This window comes from Heterodontus francisci, chromosome 7, assembly GCF_036365525.1.
Source record: "Heterodontus francisci isolate sHetFra1 chromosome 7, sHetFra1.hap1, whole genome shotgun sequence".
In the NCBI taxonomy this organism is placed as follows: Eukaryota; Metazoa; Chordata; class Chondrichthyes; order Heterodontiformes; family Heterodontidae; genus Heterodontus; species Heterodontus francisci.
In genome coordinates, this window is record NC_090377.1 from 103,189,798 (window position 1) to 103,213,161 (window position 23,364).

Consider the following 23,364-nt stretch of genomic DNA (forward strand, 5'->3'; position numbering starts at 1 on the left):
CTACACTCACTCGTCGAAGCTAATTCATTGATATAGTTTAGAAATAGTTGGGGCCCAAGAACTGATCCTTGTGGTACCCTACTAGTTACAACCTACCAACCTGAAAATTACCCGTTTATTCCTATTCTCTGTTTTCTGTCTATTAACCAATACTCAATCTGTGTATTATGCCCAATCCCATAAGTCCTAACTTAATGTAATAACCTCTTGTGTGGCACTTTATTAATTTTTTTTTGAAAATCCAAATACATCCACTTGTTCCCCCTTATCCAGCTTACTAGTTACAATTTCAAACAACTCGAACCGATTCATCACACCCAATTTCCCTGACATAAATAAGTGTTGATTTTGCCTACATCATGATTTTCTAAGTGCACTATTATTACTTCCTTAATAATAGATTCTACGATTTTCACACTATTGATGTCAGGCTAACTGGCTTGTGGCTCCTTTTCCTCTCTCTTTCCTTTCTTGAATAGTGGGGTTGAACTTGCAACCTTCCAACCCACTAGGGCCATTCTAGAATCTAGGAAATTCTGGTAAATCAAAACCAATGCATCTCTGTAACATGGGTAGGCGGTGGCGTAGTGGTATTATCACTGGACTAGTAACCCAGAGACCTAGGGTATTTCTCTGGGGACATGGGTTCAAATACCACCACAGCAGAAGGTTACCTGGTCTGGCTGACATGTGACTCCAGACCCACAGCAATGTGGTTAACTCTTACATGCCCTCTGAAATGGCCTAGCAAGCCACTCAGTTGTACCTAACCACTACGAAGTCAATAAAAAGGAATGAAACCGGACGGACTACCCGGCATCGACCTAGGCACCGGAAACGACAACGGCGAACCCAGCCCTGTCAACCCTGCAAAGTCCTCCTTACTAACATCTGGAGGCTTGTGCCAAAGTTGGGAGAGCTGTCCCACATAATACTCAAGCAACAGCCTGACATAGCCATGCTCACGGAATCATACCTTACAGACAATGTCCCAGACACTGCAATCACTATCCCTGGGCATGTCCTGTCCCACCGGCAGGACAGACCCACCAGAGGTGGTGGCACAGTGGTATACAGTAGGGAGGGAGTTGCCCGGGGAGGCCTCAACATCAACTCCAGACCCCATGAAGTCTCATGGCATCAGGTCAAACATGGGCAAGGTAACCTCCTGCTGATTAGAACCTACCGCCCTCCCTCAGCAGATGACTCAGTACTCCACCATGTTGAACACCACTTGGAGGAAGCACTGAGGGTGGCAAGGGCACAAAATGCACTCTGGGTGGGGGACTTCAATGTCCATCACCAAGAGTGGCTCAGTAGCACCACGACTGGCCGAGTCCTAAAGGACATAGCTGCTAGACTGGGTCTGCGGCAGGTGGTGGGGGAACCAACATGAGGGAAAAACATACTTGACCTTGTCCTCACCAATCTGCCTGCTGCAGATGCTTCTGTCCATGACAGTATTGATAAGAGTGACCACCGCACAGTCCTTGTGGAGATGAAGTCCTGCCTTCACATTGAGGATACCTTCCATCGTGTTGTGTGGCACTATCACCGTGCTAAATGGGATAGATTTTGAACAGATCTAGCAATGCAAAACTGGGCATCCATGAGGTGCTGTGGGCCATCAGCAACAGCAGAATTGTACTCAACCACAATCTGTAATCTCGTGGCCCGGCATATCCCCCACTCTACCATTACCATCAAGCCAGGAGACCAACCCTGGTTCAATGAAGAGTGCAGGAGGGCATGCCAGGAGCAGCACCAGGCATACCTCAAAATGAGGTGTCAACCTGGTGAAGCTACAACACAGGACTATCTGCGTGTCAAACTGCATAAGCAGCATGCGATGGACAGAGCTAAGCGATCCCATAACCAACGGATCAGATCTAAGCTCTGCAGTCCTGCCACATCCAGCCATGAATGGTGGTGGACAATTAAACAACTAACTGGAGGAGGTGGGTCCACAAATATCCCCATCCTCAATGATGGGGGAGCCCAGCACATCAGTGCAAAAGATAAGGCTGAAGCATTTGCAACAATCTTCAGCCAGAAGTGCTGAGTCAATGATCCATCTCGGCCTCCTCCTGAAGTCCCCAACATCACAAATGCCAGACTTCAGCCAATTCAATTCACTCCGCGTGATATCAAGAAACGACTAAAGGCACTGGATACTGCAAAGGCTATGGGCCCTGACAATATTCTGGCAATAGTACTGAAGACCTGTGCTCCAGAACTTGCTGCGCCCCTAGCCAAGCTGTTCCAGTGCAGCTACAACACTGGCATCTAACCTGCAATGTGGAAAATTGCCCAAGTATGTCCTGTACACAAAAAGCAGGACAAGTCTAAACCGGCCAATTACTGCCCCATCAGTCCACTCCCAATCATCAGTAAAGTGATGGAAGGTGTCATCAACAGTGCCATCAAGTGGCACTTGATTAGCCATAACCTGCTCAGTGATGCTCAATTTGGGTTCTGCCAGAGCCACTCAGCTCCTGAACTCATTACAGCCTTGGTTCAAACATGGACAAAAGAGCTGAACTCAAGAGGTGAGGTGAGAGTGACTGCCCTTGACATCAAGGCAGCATTTGACCAAGTATGGCATCAAGGAGCCCCAGCAAAACTGAAGTTAATGGGAGTCAGGGGGAAAACTCTCCGCTGGTTGAAGTCATACCTAGCGCAAAGGAAGATGGTTCAGGTTGTTGGAGGTCAATCAACTGAGCTCCAGGACATCACTGCAGGAGTTCCTCAGGATAGCGTCCTAGGCCCAACCATCTTCAGCTGCTTCATCAATAAACTTCCTTCAATCATAAGGTCAGAAGTGGGGATGTTGCTGATGATTGAGCAATGTTCAGCACCATTCGCAACTCCTCAGTTACTGAAGCAGTCCATGTAGAAATGCAGCATGACCTGGACAATATCCAGGCTTGGGCTGATAAGTGGCAAGTAACATTCGCGCCACACAAGTTCCAGGCAATGACCATCTCCAACAAGAGAGAATCTAACCATCTCCCCTTGACATTCAACAGCATTACCATCGCTGAATCCCCACTATCAACATCCTTGGGGTTACCATTGACCAGAAACTGAACTGGAGTAGCCAATAAAATACTGTGGCTACAACAGCAGGTCAGAGGCTAGGAATCCTGAGGCGAGTAACTCACCGCCTGACTCCCCAAAGTCTGTCCACCATCTACCAGGCACAAGTCAGGAGTGTGATGGAATACTCTCCACTTGCCTGGATGGGTGCAGCTCCAACTACACTCAAGAAGCTCAACACCATCCAGGACAAAGCAGCCCGCTTGATTGACACCCCATCTACAAACATTCATTCCCTCCACCACCGACGCACAGTGGCAGCAGTGTGTACCATCTACAAGATGCACTACAGCAATGCACCAAGGCTCCTTAGACAGCACCTACCAAACCCGTGACCTCTACCAACAAGAAGGACAAGGGCAGCAAATACATGGGAACACCACCACCTGCAAGTTCCCCTTCAAGTCACACCATCCTGACTTGGAACTATATCGCCGTTCCTTCACTGTCGCTGGGTCAAAATCCTGGAACTCCCTTCCTAACAGCACTGTGGGTGTACCTACACCAAATGGACTGCAGCGGTTCAAGAAGGTAGCTCACCACCACCTTCTCAAGGGCAATTAGGGATGGGCAATAAATGCTGGCCTGGCCAGCGTCGCCCAATCCCATGAATGAATTAAAAAAAACCTCTTTTCGATCTCTAGGATGTAGGCCATCAGGTCCAGAGGATTTGTTGGCTTTTAGGTGGCCAATTATCACTGCATCAGTCTACTCTGTTCTTCAGCAAAGTGATGGAAGATTTTGGCGACAGTGCTATCAAGTGGCACTTACCTCATAATAATCTGCTCATTGATACTCAGTTTGGATTCTGCCAGGCCCACTAGGCTCCAGAGCTTTTTACAGCCTTGGTCCAAAGATGGACAAAGGAGCTGAATTCCAGAGGTGAGGTGAGCTGCCCTTGACATCAAGGCAGCATTCGACGGATTGTGGTATCAAGGAGCCCTAGCAAAATTGAAGTCAGTAGGAATCAGTGGGAAAACTCTGCACTGGTTGGAGTCATACCTAACACAAAGGAAGATGGCTGTCATTACTGGAGGCCAATCAACTTAGCCCCATGATGTCGCTGCAGGAGTTCCTCAGGGTAGTGTCCTAGGCCCAACCATCTTCAGCTGCCTCATCAATGATCTTCCTCCATCATAAGATCAGAAGTGCGGATGTTTGCTAATGATTGCACAGTGTTCAGTTCCATTCACAACCCCTCAAATAATGAAGCAGTCTGTTCCTGCATCCAGCAAGACCTGGACAGCGTTCAGACTTCAACTGTTAAAGTAACATTTGTGCCACACAAGTGCCAGTCAATGACCATCTCCAACAAGAGAGAATCTAACCACCTCCCCTTGACATTCAATGGCATTACCATTGCTGAATCCCCCACCATCAACATCCTAGGGGCTACCATTGACCAGAATATTAACTCGACCAGCCATATAAATACTTTGGCAATGAGAGAAGGTCAGAGGCTGGGAATTCTGTGGCAAGTAACTCACCACCTGACCCACCCCAAAGCTCGTATAAGTCAGGAGTGTGATGGAATACTCCATACTTGCCTAGATGAGTGCAGCTTCAGCAATGCTCCCTCCACCACTGTGCACAGTAACAGCAGTGTGTACCATCTGCAAGATACACTGCAATAACTCACCAAGGCTCTTTCAACAGCACCTTCCAAACCCATAACCTCTACCACCTTGAATAACAAGGATAGCAGACATGTGGGAACACTGCCATGTGCAAGTTCCACTCCAAATGACACACCATCCTGACTTGGAACTATATCACCATTCCTTCACTGGCGCTGGAACAAAATTTTGGAATGCCTACCCCAACACAACTGTGGACAGTAGCGGTTCAAGCAGACTGCTCACCACCACCTTAGCAAGGGCAATTAGGGATGAATAATAAATACTGGCCTTGCCAGCTATGCTCATATCCCATGAATGAATAAAGGAAAAGTCCCATTAGGTTCGGGTACTTTCATTTGTTTTGCCTTTCTACCATCATATCTTTTAATCTATTTTCTCAAACTACCTTAGCCAACTCTTCCCTCATACCTACATAGTTTACTTTGTTCAGATTCATATTTAACTAAATCACTCTCAAACTCAATATAAGTTTTTGCTGTGCTATGTTCGCTCTTTCCCAGCAGCTCCTTTACCGCAAGGTTATAAATTAACCCTGTCTCATTGCACAATACCAGATCTAAAATGGCCTGTAGGTGACCACTGTATATGTGGTTGGGGAGACTGCAACAAATTACTGATGTCAAAAACTCTTTCCGGCTCCACCCACAACTAACCAGTCATCTGCGAAATGATATCACTTCCTCTAGTGATCTTCACTTACAGCTCCTTAAAGTCATTCCACAACATCTCCCTTTTTCCCAACAATAAGAACATATGTACAATAAGTAACGTTGCAGTGCAGAATAACTATACATGATTAAAACAAAATGTTATGTACAGGTAACCAAATTTAACACTCTCTAAAAGGTATAGGAGGTTCGGCTTATTCATCCTGAGCTAGTTATCGTGAACCTCTTCCCAGAGCTGAGCTCGTCTTGATGACTCCGCTGAGACTCAGAATTCTGTTTGGCATGTTCTCCCTCTGTGCTAGTAGCCTCTGTATGTCATCTTCATGACCTTGTCTTTGAACGTGCCTGTGATGCTACAAGGTAGTCACATGTAGTGTTGCCATACATCTCTCTGTGCTGACTTCAGTTCTGTCTGAGAGTCGCATAATTGCGTATCTGGACCTTGTACAATCTGGGCTGGTCTCATATCCTTGCAGTGGCTGCAGGTTACCAAATTCCCGACGAATGATTGAGGACTCTAACATCTTTGATCTTATCTGGGTCTGGGCATATTCCTGTGGTGGGATATATCGACCTAAAAAAATTGATGTACCCAACATTGACCTGGTACCTCTTGCCATTAAACACAAGGCCCTCACAATGAGCAGCCAGCATTAGCAAATGCAAGTTTTGGTCATGCTCTGCCTTGGTCCTCCCCATCACCTCAATATTGTTTGCTGTGCAGATACAGCCCAGCACATTTTCCATTATCCTGTCCTTGCATTGTTGGAAAATGTCCTAGCTGATGCACAGACATACCTAGCACATGGTTACCGTTAGTAGTAACTACCTAAAACAGTATCCCCCGAATGGCATTTTCAAATTGTGAGTAGCTGGTACTGCTTGACTTAAGTGGACAGACCAGTAGCCATGTTTCGCAGTGAGCTTGCAAGAATACTTAACACCAGTAAACTTTGGATTCAGCTCCTCAAGGGTTGGGATTTTGTGCAAGCATCTCTTGAGGGCTAAATTCAACCATCACGGGTCTAGGCAAATCCTGCGATTATCATGTTTCTTCAGCACACAGGTAATGGAGCTGCATCAATCGAAATGTTAGTGCACTCAATGGATGACTCCATTGCCCTCCATCTCATCCAACTCCACTTTAAACTTTTCTTGAATGTGCACCTTACACTTCCTTGGCATGTCGTATTTATAGTGCATTTGGCCAGCACAAAACGACATTTAGAAATGACTTATGCAAAAGCAAAAAAATGTAATGTAGTTAAGTTATTGAGAAATTATGGTAACATAATAGGTTCTAAAACATATATGAAAAAGTGATAATCCTGGTACTATCTACTTCCTCAATTCGAATTAGATTGAGAACTGAACATGTACATTCCATTCAGGATATGAGTGTGACAAGGGGAAATTGATCTTTCAGCCAATTTTCCGTTTTTTCTTTACCTGTGAGATAAATGGATGGATTACCATCTTCAAAAGCGGGTATTGTTGACACAGGAAGGAGTCATTGGACAGGGATTTACTGGAGTGAGCCTGCAATCTGCTATGCCGTAGCAATGGAGGAACTCTAGACAGTGTCCATGACTGTTAGTTTTCAAAACACACCTTGCTCTTTAATTTTTCTCCAATTTTGTGCCTACCTCCTTTTCTCCTTGCTTTTGTATTTTCCTTTCTCTCCTCTCTCTGTTTCCACTCTCTTTATGCTCGTTTTTGATAAATGTTTTTCCCTTATACAATTTCTGGAATCTTCTGTTGGAACAATACCAAACTTTCAGTTTCATTGAAATTTACAGACAGTGTCATGGGGAACAAACTTGAATTATTTGAATAAACATTTCTAAAATTCTGATAATCCTTGGTGAAAGGTCCAAAATGTTTGGAATTTTGCATGTGTCCAAAGATGATTCATTGCATGTTATGATAAGGGCTGTAGCCAATATTATTTGGAGCTTGGTTTAGTGCCAGCTGATGGAATACAACAACAACTTATATTTATGTAGCGCCTTTAATGTAATAAAATGCCCCAAGGCATTTCACAGGAGCATTATAAAACACAATATGGCACCAAGCTACATAAGGGGATATTAGGTCAGATGACCAAAAGCTTGGTCAATGATATAGGTTTTAAGGAGTGTCTTAAAGGAGGAAAGTGAGGTGGAGAGGTAGAGAGGTGTAGGGAGGGTATTCGAGAGCTTAGGGCCTAGGCAACTGAAGGCATGGCCACCAATGGTCGGGCAGTTAAAATCGGGGATGCTCAAGACACAAGAGTTAGATGAGTGCAGATATCTGTGAAGGTTGTGAGGCAGGAGGAAATTACAGAGATCGGAGGGGGCCAGGCCATGGAGGGGAATTTTAAAATCAAGATATTGCTTGACTGGAAGCCAATGTATATCAGAAAGCACAAGGGTGATAGGTGAAAGGAATTGATACAGGTTAGGACATGGGCAGCAGAGTTTTGGATGACCTCAAGTTTACGGAGAGTAGAATGTGTGAGACCAGCCAGGAGTGCACTGAAGTCATCAAGTTTCGATGTAACAAAGGCATGAATGAGGGTTTCAGCAGCACATGAGCTGAAGCAGGGCTGAAGTCGGGCGATGTTATGGAGGTACAAATAAGCGGTCTTTGTGATGGTGCAAATATGTGTTCAGAAGCACTGGATCTGGCATCAGTGTCGGAAAAATTTTAATGACCTCAATAAGCGGGTGGTCAAGGTCAATGAATGCATCTTTACATGACATCTTATATCCACCACATCACCAATCTCTCACACTGTTCAATGCACCACACTCCCATCGCTCACCCATCAGCAGATGCTATAAGTCTGGAATCAGGCCTAACATCCAGATACTCCATCTCACCATCACACAGCTGCCAATGATACGAGCCCCTCACCCACCTCTCACTTCCTCCACTTAGCACCAGCTATTCGGCTCTGGCAGGCACATCACCCAAACACAGTGCAATACAATCACTGACATTCTTCTCTTTCTCTTGCAGGGCAGGTTAACGTGATTTGGAAGGGAGCAGAGCAGAAGCAATGGGGGAAAGGCACACCTGCATCCCCTGAGCCCAAGGGAGGAGATGTCATCAGGAACATTCAGGATGATGGTATGTTCCTGCCTTATGCCCCTCAACTCCCACCTCTCCCTCATCCTGCTATCTGCAAGCTGCAAATGGTGTGACTGTGGACTTATTGCTTTCCACCCCTTACAACTTCCCTCACCCCAATCCTCCCCTTCTTGTTTTCAGATACCCAAGAACTGCCACCTGTCCAACCACAGCAGCTTCAGGAGAAAGAGGGAGAGCAACAGCACAGCACTGATGAAGCGGCACCATCACTTGATCTGACACTTGCAGCCAGCTGCTGAGATACTGGCACTGTGCAAACTTTAGAGGCTAGTGTCGAGTCAGGAGCAACACATTTTGGGCTGGATTCTATGTTGCTGCTGCCGAGTATGGCAGCGGCTGTAAAAGATGGCGACCTGCACGGGCGATTTTATACGTGGCGGCTCATTACCATGACCGGAGCAAACCGCCTCCCCAATAACTTGGAGGGGGCGGGTGAGCTGTCACCGGCACCGGCGCCATTTTTAAAGGGCTTCCAGCCCTTCAGTTACATTTAAAGTTTTAAAGTGACAAGATTTCCAATAAATTTAAATAAAGTTTTATTCACATTTCCAATTCCCTCTCCCATCCACTCCCCCAATGAATAATCCATTTATTATTCATCCCCTGCCACCCAAAATGTAAATTTTCAATCACGACCATTGCCCCCTGAACTTGCTTTCCTTTAACCTTAATCCCCTTCCCACCATCCCCTCAACCAATCGTGTTTGTTTTTACTGCTCCCCCCTCTCCTGCACTGACAAACTTACCTCCTCCCCTCTCCCCGTAGTGTTTCCCCGGACGGGGATTCGAAGGCGCGGCAGTGCCGGCATGAAAATTGCGGCAGCACTTCAGAAGGCGACAGGAAAGTCATTAATGTAGGTTCGTAAATTTATTTGAATATTTAAATTATGGTCCTGTTGCCGAGCGGCGGGGAACCCGCCACAAAGCCTCACCGTGGCCGGCAAGATCGGGACAGGCCCTTCCAGCGTCGAGGTCTGGGGACAATCCAGGGCAATATTCATGCCCCTCCGCACCACAGATCCTGATGCCGAGGCCCCTATAAAATCCAGGCAGATGAGTCACTGGGCATGATGGGCTGCAGGAAGTGCAGGTGAAAAGGATAGCCCATATGCCAGCTTACTAGGGCATGAGGCCACAGACAAGCTCTGCTGCAGGCGACTCATTTGAAGACTTCGATGGGGTGGAATGCTGATGAGGAAGCACACCAAAATGATTGGTGCATTGGCAGGCCTGCCAGACAGCCTCCTGTCACTGTCGAGGAGCATGGAGGAGTCTGGTTTCAACATAGCACAGGGCATTATGCAGTGCCTGGATCTCATCTTTTCAATGTGGAAGTAGTGGCTGGCTCCATGACAGCACTTGTGGACTCAGTTGTGATGCAGCGCTGGTGGCTGCTCTCTTGGCTTATACAGCAGCACAGGCTGAAGCCACTCAATAGGCTGGATTTTGTGTAGGAGGCAGGGCTCCCAGGGACAAGCTGAAAAGACGGAGCAGTTCCGCCTCGGTCTTCAACTGCCCCCTGGAGTGATCCTCTGGTGTTTTTACATCAAAGTTTCACGAACCGGATCTCCGTCCCTTTAAAGACAGGGATCTCCACTTCCATGAGCTGCCGACCAATCAAAGTGCTGGCAGCTCAGCAACATCAGCAACACCACTGGGAGCGGTGGCCACTGCTGGTACTGCGGAGGCCTTGGACCCAGGCCCAGCGCTGGAACCCCAGATCACAGGTAGGTGAGGCGGGCTGCCGAGGCCAGTCCGGAAGGTCCCGGTGAAGGGAGGGGCAAGGGGGTGATTGTGCAGTCCAGGGGGAGAAGTGTCCCAGAGGGTGAATTGATTCCCGGTGGGGGTCCTCTGTGGGCCACAGATTGCCCACAGAGGAGGGAACCCCGCCCCCCACAAGCCTGCAGGAAGTGTAACTTTTAAAACAAGGTGCCCTCCCCACATGGTGGAGGCACCTCCCGCCACTGGTAAGATCCCAGTGGCAGCTGGAAGAGGCCCTTAATTGACCATTAATAGGCACGTAAGGTCTTCAATTGGCCACTGGGCGGGAAGGCTGTCATCGGCCTATCATACTCCCAGTCAGATTGCTTGGTGACGGGGAAGTGATGAGCCCTCTGTTCCCCTGCCACCCGTCATGATTCTCCGTGCCCCCACATCTGGCCCTACCTTAGGGGGACCATAAAACCCAGCCCAATACCTCAGTGCTACAGTGGAAGCTCAGATGAAGGTCTCCAAGCAGGCTCAGACTGTTGCCATCATGAATGTGGATCACAGTGCTCAAAGGGGTATGCAGGCTCTCACAGTAGACCAGCAATCTGACCTCCACCAGTTATCTAGGATTGGTGAGGCACCACCCGTTGGGAGTGGAAGCCGCCACATTGAGCATGAACTTGCTGATCTCTCAGGATGGAAGCATACGTGATCCCACCATTGCCACTCTGTCAATGCCCTTGCTGTTGCCTTTCAGCCAACCAGCTCAGACTGCTGCCAACCATGTCGAGAGGGTACGTCCAAAGCTGGGCCTTCTGCACTCAGAGCTGCTCAAGGATGTCCTGTAGGGTCCTGCAGGCTCACCCACTGAAAATCAGCAGCCTTGAACAGCCATGCTGCATCTACTGGAGTAGAACTGCATGGAAGCACCAGAACAGACAAAGATACACGTAGGACATGACCTAAGAGAATGCACAAGGGTGAATAGTTGACTTTTGTTTGTCAAATTGCATGTAGTTGTGTATAGAAATGTTATGGAAAGATTATTGGTGGTGGCTTTTATTGCAGGATCTTGGCCAAGGAGATGCTGCAATTAGCCATTTCATATGGATGGTAAGTTGGAGCTATGGTGGTAAAGGGATGTGACCCAAAGTGAAATGGAGTTGGAGCTGGTGTTCTCAGACAACCTGTCCGGAGCAAACAGGTCCCGGCTGTATCCTCCCTGACCCTTCCTCCTCCTCCTCCTCCTCCTCCTCATCCTCCTCCTCATCCTCCCCCACCTCCTCTTCCTTCTTCTCCTCCCAAGGTGACCTCTAGATGCCTGGTGGCAATGGGTGTTCCGCTATGGTGGCAAGGGTATGAAGGATTTAACAGACTACCACGAGCTTGGAGACACACTCTGGTCAAACATTGTAAGGCTCTCTCCTAGCAGTCCAGAAGTGGAATAGTTGCTTGAGAATTCTGATGGCCTGTTCCATGATGTTCGTGCTGAGAACAAGGGCTTTCATCATATGCCCGTTGCCCTTGCATGGTCCGGTGACAGAGGGGGATCATCAGCAAGGTATAGAGATGGTATTCCTTGCCACCCTCTGGTTCTTCTTGGAGACCTGAAGACAGCAGGAATGACAGACTACTCAGAATGTAGGCATTAAGGCTGCTGCTAGGAAAGTGGGCATTTACCAATATACACTTTGATCGAGTGATAGCCCTTGTGGTTCCTGTACCTCTCCCTGTTGACATGCAGAGCCAAGTTTGTGCACTTGATGGCTCCCTGCACCATTGGGAATCCATGTGCCCATTCATACTGCTTCTCTCTGCTTAGAGAGAATATGATGCAATCACCTATCTTTGCATATAAGGCTTCCAGCACATGCCAAATGCAGTGATGTTCAGATTGTCGCCTGTTGCAGCTTGGAAAGATCTGGTAGAAGTTTAACGCACCTGTGACCTTTATGGCCACTGGCAGCTCCATCCAGTAAGACATAACCTTCTACCTTCTAGACCTTGCTGAAGATCCCCCTCTGCCACCGGACCATGCAAGGGCAATGGGCATATAATGAAAGCCCTGTTCTCACCACAAACATCATGGAGCAGGCCATCAGCATTCTATTCTTCTTCTACTATTTGAATGTGAGAATTACAAAAAATAGTGAGACAGAACTCAAAGCCCAAATTAAATGCTAATGTCTTTACCAGGTTGGTCGGCATACAATTAATAATACAAAACACCCATCAGTCACAAATACGTTACAAGGAGTTATACATAAAATCACCCAGCGAGCAGTCATCTCCCATTGATTTTTTCCCCAAAAATATACTTTATTCATAAAAATCTGTAAAAAAATACATTACAAAACAGTTCAAAACAGCACCAAGTTGACATTCAAGAAAGTGTAAAGGAAATCAGTCTGCTTCAATACAGGAGTGAGTTGCCTCACAACCCTTCCATTCCATTTAGTATGCCATGTACGTTTTACAGAAAACCCATATTTGGTGTTTACAGCCCGAGGGGTTTCCCATGGGTCCAGCCCCTCAGTTCACTATGGCGGGAGGACCTTACACAATGGTCTTTCCCCATTGAGGCTTTGCAGCAGCTGTCCCAAGCTTTAGTGCGTCCTTCAGCACGTAGTCCTGGACCTTGGAATGTGCCAGTCTGCAACACTCGGTTGTGGATAACTCTTTGCACTGGAAGACCAGCAAGTTTTGGGCAGACCAAAGAGCATCTTTCACCAAATTGATGGTCCTCCTGAAGCAGTCCCTGGGAACAGCCCATAGAGCACAGACTCCTGAGTTACAGAGCTGCTTGGGATGAACCTCGACAAAAACCACTGCATCTCTTTCCACACCTGCTTTGCAAAGGCACAGTCCAGAAGGAGATAGGCAACAGTCTCTTCCTGACCACAGCCACCTCGAGGGCAGCATGCGGAGGGGGTGAGACTCCAGGCGTGCAGGAAGGATCTGACGGGGAGGGCTCTTCTCACCACCAGCCAAGCTACATCTTGATGCTTGTTTGAAAGTTCTGGTGATGAGGCATTCTGCCGAATGACTTTGGCAGTCTCCTCGGGGAACCATCCAACAGGATCCACCATCTCCTTTTCCCATAGGGCTTTGAGGATATTCCGTGCAGACCACTGCCTGATGGATTGGTGGTCAAAGGTGTTTTTCCGCAGAAACTGTTACACGAAGGATAGGTGGTACGGCACAGTCCAACTGGATGGAGCGTTCCGCGGCAATGTGACCTGACCCATCCTTCGCAACACCGGGGACAGATAGAACCTCAGCACGTAGTGACACGTGATGTTTGCGTACTGGGGCTCTATGCACAGCTTGATGCAGCCACACACGAAGGTGGTCATCAGGGTGAGGGTGATGTTGGGTACGTTTTTCCCGCCCTTATCCAGAGGTTTGAACATCGTGTCCCTCCAGACCCGGTCCATTTTGGATCTCCAGATAAAGCGGAAAATGGCTTGGGTGACCGCCACGGCGCAGGAATGGGGTATGGGCCAGACCTGCGCCACATACAGCAACAACGTGAGCGCCTTGCACCTAATGACCAGGTTCTTACCCACAATAGAGAGAGATCGCTACTACCACATGCTCAGTTTATGGTGTACCTTGGCTACTTGCTCCTTCCAGGTTTTGGCACATGCCCTGGCCCTTCCGAACCATATCCCCAGCACCTTCAGCAACTGACCAAATTGCTTGCCTTAAGCACAGAATCACTCTTTGCAAGGATTTTTATACCTTTCAAGGTGGGCAGGATGTTTCATTGACAACTTCATATTGTCCTATCGAAATCCACCTGAAGCACAATTGTCCAATGAGGCATCTAATTCTTTGTTCAAACTGCGTTACCAGAAACTGCCTCGATGATGAGCATATGTTTACATTTCCTTCAGTAATTCCATCACATCTCGTGGATGTTGTAGATGCCTTTAAGATCTTTATCAATAAACACAATAGCAGCTCTCTTTCCTGGTCACACACACATTTTAAAACCAAAAGACAATTAAACTATTAGAGTCCATTAAACTACTGATGTCTTACAAACTATTGCTTGGAGAATTAAAGACAAGGTTTATCTTATAAAGCATATAAAAAAATAGCTACTTGTGGAGTTAGTTTCTTTGCATTTCAAAAGAAGGCAAATTCTGAAGTCATCAATTAGCGTCAGTTTGTCATTCTCTCATAGCTTTTCAAACGACTCTGTGCACCACATAAGCCAGCTGAATTAACATTTTTAAAACATGATCAGTCTCTTATCTTCATCTTTTCAGACACTATAGCTGCACGTTTTTGCATACTTGAATTTCTCCAAAGATCTAACTCAACATCAAAATGAACCTTAACTTTGCAGTTTCTCTTGCTTATTGATTTCGACGCAGTTTTTTCTAACTTCTCTGTTTTTTGCTAAACATTCTACAGCCTTAAAGTGTTTTTTCACCAGTGACTTTGTTTATCTTTAATGAAAACAGCTTGCAGAGCTGTTAACCAGTTAATTTAGCTCAAAAATCCTTTTCACCTTCACAATGCATGCTGGTCAGGTTCAGTCAATTTTCTGTACACCTGTATACAGCATAGCTTCCTGTACTTCATTTAAACTATCGATGCTCCAGGGTTGGATAGCCTTGCAAATATCAACCACGAATATTGATTGAAGATAATATTACTGCTTCTTACAGTCCTCACCCTGCAGATGCTCTTGAAGATTGTGACACAGTCCTATGACTACCTCCTTGTTAAATTTGAGTCACCTCAGGCTTTGCTTCTGGGTGAGTTAGAGGTCGGAGAAGTACTCCCAATAACCCATGGGAGATATGGCCTCCTGAGTAGAGGGCTCCTTCTTGTCCCTCTGCACGCAGCTTCTCTTTCTGATGTCTCTGATTTATTTACTGCTCGTGTTGCAGACCCAGAGCCTCCATACCTCTTGCTACTTGGGGCTGAATTTTATGGGCCCCCCTGAGAAGGGTTTGGAGGAGGGGGTGGCCCATAGAATTGCAATGGAAGGCAGGGGCATGGAGAGCCCCTCGCCTCCCTGTGGCAATGCAATTTTGTCGGGTGATGGGGGGGGGGGGGGGGGGGGTGGAATAGGCTGATGATGGCCTTCCCACCCAGAGGGCAACTGAGTCCCTTAAGTGGCCTATTAACAGCCACTTATGGGCCTTTACTGCCAGTGGCGGGATGGGGGCTGTTATGCAGGGAGGTTACCCAGTAAAACAAGGTGACCTGTCTGCGGGATTAGAGGTGGGGGGCCCTCCTCTGTGGGCAATCTGTGGCCCTTGGAGGGCATCCTTTGGGAAACCTGCACCTCCTTGAACTACCCTCCCCCTTCACTAAATGTCCACCCTCCACCCTCACCTCGCCAAAGCCTGGCAACCCCGCCTCATTTGCCTTGGATCGGGCTCCACCGTTGGGCCTGGGTCCAAGGCCTATTGCAGTACTGGCAGTGGCTGCCACTCCCAGAGGCACTGCCAATACTGCTGAGCTGTCCACCCTGTGATTAGCCGGCAGCTCCTGGAGGCGGGATCACGTCTTTAAAGGGATGGGGATCCTTGCGGGGGGCAGTCAATTGGCCTGACAGTGTAGAATCGTTCAGGGGGCGGGTCGGGTGCACTCCAGCTGGCTGAGGCGGGATGCCCCCGCCATTTCAGCCTGGCGCTGGGAGACCCACCATGGGCATAAAATTCAGCCCATGATGTGGAAAGGTCACCAAATCCTGTGCCTTCCCTGAATGGATGCAGCAACTCACCATAACACCTCCAAAAACAAGCCACAATACTTCAAGTCACAGTATTTCCACAAACTTTGCCACAGCAGATGTAAATCAAATGCACCTCACCTGCAAGTTGCATCTCTGTCCCTCTAAATAGTGACAGTGGGGCACCCCTCGTGCTGCTGAACCAGCTCAGACTGATTAGCCCATGCATGCTCTGGACCTGCACCGTCCAATTTTTGGAAACATGCATCAAATCAGCCACAGCACCTGAGTGGCTTCCCAATCTGATCACTCCTGATGCTTCCGACATATGTAAGGTATGCCCACACTGATGCCATTTCCAGCATGGGGTGCCGTGTGGATCACCTGGATGTTGCTGAAAGCACGTCACACACCATCTTCTTACTTTGGGAATTCCATAGTGCCGGCACCAGTGGAACTATGCAGGCCAATTTCGCGGCACAGTCTTTACCTCCAAGGTAAATTTTATCTGTCTCAGCCAAGATCTCTTATGAAGAAAGTGAAACTTACCATATTACATTTTTTGGTCTTTGCCCTAATCCCACCTGAATTGAGCACCTGCAATGTTTCTCCACATATAATAAAATTTCATTAAATTATCAGCTACTTACACTTGTCTATCCTAAACCTGAAGAAAAGAGGTACTAAACAAAGTGAAAGATTATAAACATATTTGTTTAATTTTTAGTCATATGTTGCTATGAACAAATCAGCCATGACTATTCGTCTTTTAGAAATCCATGATATAGCCAATAATTGAGTTGTAGCCACCCCAGTCACTGTATCTCCTGTATTCACCGGGTCTCATGAAGTACTGTCGGCCTCTGTAGTTGGGATGTTCATAGAAGATCCAGTAACCGTCCATCACATGGCAGGAGTGAATGTCAAGGTAACGGAAACGATCATAGACAGATGGACAGTCATCCATGAATTCCATCATCTGTCCTCCAAAGTCAGGTCTCTCATAAATCCTCATTCTGGAGGAGCCTCGTCTACGCTGTGTTAATGAAAAAGAAATAGAAATCACTGATTAATGTACCACTTACAAATGGAGCCACAAAATTGAAACCACGTGGAGTTATTTTGAACATTCTGCTGGAACGTTAAACAGGCAATGTGGATCAGGTACTAATTATACAAATCATCTCATTTTCATTTCCATTGAGATCAGTTGGGCAATTTCTATAATGGGCGTTTGACCCACATCGGCAGTTTTAACACCCGTCTGTAAATTGAAGATTAACCCTCCCATCTATTTTATTTTTTCCAATTGTCAACTGTACCTGCAGTAACTGTAATAATTCATAGTGAACTTAATTGTAAATGATTGTTACTGTGAAGTGAAAAAACACACTTCAACATTCGGATTGATACTGTTGGTTCCACTGCACTGCACTGGGAAATCAGGAGTCTGAAAAAAGTGTGTCGTCCATATTGGGGCTGCATGTCTGCATGTGCACACAGCTGACCTTGCCAAACAATACAAAGTCAGTTTTAAATATCAGTACAATACTTCCAGCACATAGCACATGTTGTGCTGAAAGAGTGCAAGGATCAGGGGCAAGACTTCCTAAGCAGTAGCTCTTAAAGTTTTCTTGCTACTGAACAGTTGCTTAATTGGTTATAATAAGATAAAGAGACAGAAGAGCTCTATTTAATGGAGGTGTTTTAGTGGTGCTACTGCAGGAGGTCCTCAGTGAAAATTACTGTTAGAATTGTGGAAATGGAAGTGGCAGACAGGGTCCATGCTGTGCCAGCTGTCCACAAAACTTGGGAGTAACTTGGGACAAAATATGTTGATCTCAGGAAGGTTGTGCAGATGGGAGCAAAAAGTTGCAAAGGCTCGTGGACAGATTAAGTGAGTGGACAAAAATGCAGTAGATGGAGGAACTAGGAGCTCACCCACTTTGGATCCAAGTAAGACATATCGGAATATTTTCTTAATGATGAGGAACTAGGAACTGTCAGGAGCAAAGGGAGTTAGGTGTCCATGTATACAAATTACATAGGTGCAAAAAGTAATCAAAAAGGCTCATGCAATGTTGCTGTTTATCTCAAAGAGGCTGCGATACAAAGGGAGGAAAGTTATGTTATGACCAGGTGAGAGAGGGGTCCAGGGGTTCCCTCTCAGCCTTTGCCTGGTTTAACCGTCATAGGGTTTAATTTTTGAAACACCGTGTTTTAGCTCCCCCCTCAGTGAATCCTTGTTCACTGCTTTCCAACTGTAAGGCAAAGAAATCAATTCAGACTGGTTTTCTTAAATTTAAACAAGAAAGGTGGAAGTTTAGTAATCTTAAACTCTAATTCGGGTAACGCCTACACTAGCATGCATACGCGATAAACACACATACACATAGAGACTGAAAAAGTAGAAAAGAATAAAGGGGAAAAGTTTGGGGCAATAGATGGATTTCTATCTACTGTCCTTTGAGTTTGATGTTGAGTCTTTGGCTGCCAGTAAGTCTTGCTGCTCGTTGGGGCCCAGTGCATGCTTTAACTTGTTTTGATATAGGAATCTTTTCTCTCTTGAGGACTACGTGACTTCAGAGGGTCTGGAAGCTTGGGAGAAAGCAAGAGAGAGCCATCCAGGAGAGAGGCTTTCATGTTCCAGCTTCAGTTGCAAATCTGTAGTCTGACCAAACTGTCCTGTGGGCACAATTCAAGTTGGCCAGCAGGTTAGTCATGTGACTAACTGTTCAAACAACTTTCTGCGTTTGTGGATTTCAAAGCTTTTGTTGGGGTGGGGGTGGTCGAGAGTGCTGTCTCCCACACCGACAAGATGTGGATCACCATTGCCCAGACCAGTCTCTGTTCACTGAATCATTGAACAGTTCTTCTGTCTCTCCAAGCACTGTCTCTTAGTATGCATATGTTCTTCCAGCCAAGTGTCTGGTGATCTCTTGTAAAACAAGTCATTTCTTCACTCCAGCAACAGTTTAAAATTAATGTTCGTGATGAAATTAATATGCCTCATTCTTGGCAGATGGGGGTCTTCATAGCCTTAGTCAGACCCCATCTGGAATACGGTGTTCAGTTTGGGGCATTCCTAAGGAAGGATATATTGCATTTGGAGACAATATAGAGCACATTTGCCAGATGATGCTAGTGCTTATAGGGTTAAATTATAAAGACAAATTGCATAAACTTGCATTGTATCCTATCAGGGAATGGTAGTGCAGTGATTCTGCTACTGAATGAATAATCCTGAACATGTGGATTCAAATCCCACCCTGACAGTTTCAGAATTAGAATTTGGTTTAAAACATCTGGATATACAATACCAGTATCTATTAATGACCATGAAGCTGTTGGCTTATTGAAAAAAGGAATAACTGCCTTTCAGAAAGGATACCTCCACTCCTTAGTTTGGCCTATATGTGACTCCAATCCCACACAACATGATCAACTCTTAGCTGCCCTCTGAAGTGGCTGTGCAAGCCACTCAGTTGTATTAAACTATTACATACTACACTATATTAAAGTGGATGAAATTTGTTCAAAATTGAAATTTTTTGTGACTGCAACATTCAGGATTGTACTGAATATTGGAGATTTCAGAAGTGAAGTTATATTCATGAAAGCTTGTTGGATATGATGAGAATGGTCCGGGTGGCAAGGGTACCAGATATTTACACCAGGCTTCGATACCAGTCGTCACAGACCAACTGCACAATGTTGGAGTGAAACTACCTCCTTCTCTGGAGAGGGGAGAGACATTGGCGGTAGAGATTCAAGTGGCCACTTGCACTTTGGAGAATCCAGTCAGACTGAGAAAGAGAATGAATTGCCCTTGTTGGTGGGTGTTTTCAAGGAGAAATAGTCGTAGTGAGTCATGTGGGCAAACAAGGCAACTGTGAACTGCATGAAGTAGCTGTGCACTGCACAGTCATAGCCAAGATCCACCAACTTACCAGTTCAAGGCACTTGTTACATGATCTGCTTCTGATAGAGCTATTCCTGTCCAGGAATTGCTGTCGAGGACTGGTTGAAAAAGTATGCACAACTGCCTGACTGTCTCTTTTAAGGCTTATAATCTCCATTAGCAGTGGTAATCAGATTTGTCCATATACTATTGCCTGGTCCCATGCAGAAGATGATGGCATAAGGATGTTGGCGAACAGAGTGCCTAACTGGCAAACATACCAATCTGATATTCCTCCACAGAACCTCCACTTCCTCTTTGAATTGCTGCACATACAGATACCCACACAAGCATTCCAGTATGAGCTAATCCCTGGATAAGAAGTAGATCTCACAGACGCAGAGCACCTTGATGAGGCTTCCTGAATATAGCTTCTTTGTATCTAACAACTACATTGTAAAAGTACTTTCCGTTTGAATCAAAGAAATACAGCAAATACAGCTAGTAATTGAAATTGCATGAGGCCACTTTAAGAGGAAAAACTTACAATAATGGAATTAACCTCCCTTCCAGCACCTTCCTGAAATGAGCATTCAGCACTTGGCACACTGCAGATATTCCAGGCACACCATGGGACACTGCTCTATTTCACATCAATTTTGGAGATCGACTGAGCCTTGTGTGCAACACGTGTATCGGCCATTTGTGTTGTTAGTACTCCCAGGTACAGTTTTATACAAAGTGCACATAAGGTACCTCATCACCCAATAATGTGGGCACTGATGCACACAGCACAGTAGCGTGCTGGGCATCAAAAATTGCATTATCGGTCTTCACCCAATGTTTCAGTTCCACAGAATTATACTTACATATTTGAAGTATACAATCTACTTATAACTCGAGAAACTTACATAAATAGACATGTGACATGATCTGATGCAGTCATTGAATCCCATCCGGCATTGGTAGTCAGGATATCCACCCATAGTCAGAACATACTGGTGTCCCATGAAATTGGGTCCTTCATACACCACCCAGCAGCCACTCTCAACGCGGATGGAGTTGCAATGACTGAGGTAAGAGTGCAGGCCAGCACAGTCACCGGTGCACTCATAGTGCTGACCCTGGAAGTTTCTTTCTTTGTAGAAGATGATCTGCAAAAGAAAATGTGGATAAGTTAGCTCACTGAGGGAGCTAGCAGAAATGCTTATTTTATTTATTCATTCATGGGATGTGGTGATTGCTGGCAAGGCCAAACATTTATTGTGGTGCAGGTACATCCACAGTCCTGTTAGGGAGGGAGTTCCAGGATTTTGATCCAGCAACAATGATATATTTCCAAGTCAGGATGGTGTCTGATTTGGAGGAAAACTTGGAAGTAGTGTTTTCTATGTACTTGCTGCCCTTGTCTCTTTAGGTGGTAGAGGTCATGGATTTGGGTGGTGCCATTAAAGAAGCCATGATGAGTTGCTGCAGTGCATCTTGCAGATGGTGCACACTGCTGCCACAAGACACCAGTGTTAGAGGAACTTAACATTCTAGGTGATTAATGGGGTGCCAATCAAGTGGGCTGCTTTGTCCTGGATGGCGTCAAGCATCTTGAGTGTTGTTGGAGCTGCACACATCCAGGCAAGTGGAGAGTATTCCATAACATTCCTGACTTTTGCCTTGTAGTTGTTGGAAAGGCTTTGAGGAGGCAGAAAATGAATCACTTGCTGCAGAATTCCCAACCTCTGACCTGCTCTTGTATCCACAGTGTTTATATAGTTAATTCAGTTAAATTTCTGGTTAATTGTAACCCTCAGGATGTTGATGGTGAGGGATTCAACAATAGTAATGCCACTGAATGTCAATGGGAGATGGTTAGACTCTCTGTTGTTGGAGATGGTCATTGCCTGGCACTTCTGTGGCATAAATGTTACTCGTCACTTATCAGCCCAACCCTGAATGTTGTCCATGTCTTGTTGCATGCAGGCACGGACTGCTTCATTATCTGAAGGGTTTTGAATGGAACTGAACACTGAAATCATCAGGGAACATCCCCACTTCTGACCTTATGATGGAGGGAAGGTCACTGATGAAGCAGCTGAAGATGGTTGGACCCAGGACATTACCCTGAGGAACTCCTGCAGTGATGTCCTAGAGCTGAGATGATTGACCTCCAACAACAACAATCATCTTCCATTGTGCTAGGTATGACTCCAAGCAATAGTTTTCCTTCTTATTCCCATCCTGGCTAAAGATGGTTATGAACACTTCAGCCTTATCTTTTGCACGATGGGCCGGGCTCTGCCATCTTTGAGGATGGGGGTGTTCATGGAGCCACCTTTCCCATGAGTTGTTTAATTGCTCACGACCATTTAAGACTGGATTGGCAGGACTGCTAATCTTTGATGAGATCTGTTGGTTGTGGGATCACTTAGCTCTGTCTATAGCATGTTGCTTCTGCAGTTTAGCATACATGTACTCCTGTGTTTTGGCTTCATCAGGTTGGCATCTCATTTTTAGTATACCTGGTGCTGCTCCTGTTATGCTGTCTACACCACTCATTGAACCAGGATTGGTCACCAGGCTTAAAGGTAATGGTAGAGTTAGGGATAATCCAGGCCATGAGGCTACAGGTTGTGGTGAAATGCAATTCTGCTGTTGCTGATGACCCACAGCACCTCCTGGATGCTCAGCTATGAGCTGTTTCATCTGCTCTGGATCCTATTCCATTTAGCACAAGGTAGTGCCACAAATCATGGCAACTCATAACCTCTCAGTGTGAAGGCTGGACAAGGTCAGTGCAGTGTTCATTTCTATCAATACTTTCATGGAGAGATGCATCTGCAATACATAGAATGGTGAGGATGAGGTCAAGTATGTTTTTCCCTTGGGTTAATTATCTCACCACCTTCCACAAGTTCAATCTGGCAGCTATGTCCTTCAGTACTCAACCAGATCAGTCAGTAATTATGCTACTGAGCCATTCTTGGTGATGGGCATTGAAGTCCCCCAGATGAGTGTAATATTATTTGTTCCTGAGATATGTAAACTACTGTAAGCCTCACAAGATTATAAATAATATCCAAAGAAAACATGGGGTTTTATTATAACTTAACTAGAACATTATATATATATATATATATATATCTTTGGCCTCCTTATCTCGAGAGACAATGGGTAAGCACCTGGAGGTGGTCAGTGGTGTGTGGAGCAGCGCCTGGAGTGGCTATAGAGGCCAATTCTAGAGTGACAGACTCTTCCACAGGTGCTGCAGAAAAATTTGTTTGTCGGGACTGTTACACAGTTGGCTCTCCCCTTGCGCTTCTGTCTTTTTTCCTGCCAACTGCTAAGTCTCTTCGACTCGCCACACTTTAGCCCCGCCTTTATGGCTGCCCGCCAGCTCTGGCGAACGCCATATAAATAATATATAAACAGTTACTGCATGAACCACATCTAAACATATCTCACTCTGTCAGGCTACACCCACAACTCACTGGTTATGTGTGACGCAACAGACCTTCACTT

At 46.1% G+C, this 23,364-nt stretch overlaps 1 protein-coding gene across 1 annotated transcript; it reads right to left on the reverse strand.

Annotated features, from left to right (window-relative positions):
* Positions 1 to 16,719: 16,719 nt before the first annotated feature.
* Positions 16,720 to 22,186, reverse strand: LOC137372400 (gamma-crystallin S-1-like). The gene is made up of 3 exons (XM_068036286.1): positions 22,178 to 22,186; positions 20,763 to 21,005; positions 16,720 to 16,986 (listed from the first exon to the last, which is right to left on the reverse strand). The coding sequence occupies exons 1-3, from the start codon at positions 22,184 to 22,186 to the stop codon at positions 16,720 to 16,722; spliced, it is 519 nt and encodes a 172-aa protein (XP_067892387.1).
* Positions 22,187 to 23,364: the final 1,178 nt, after the last annotated feature.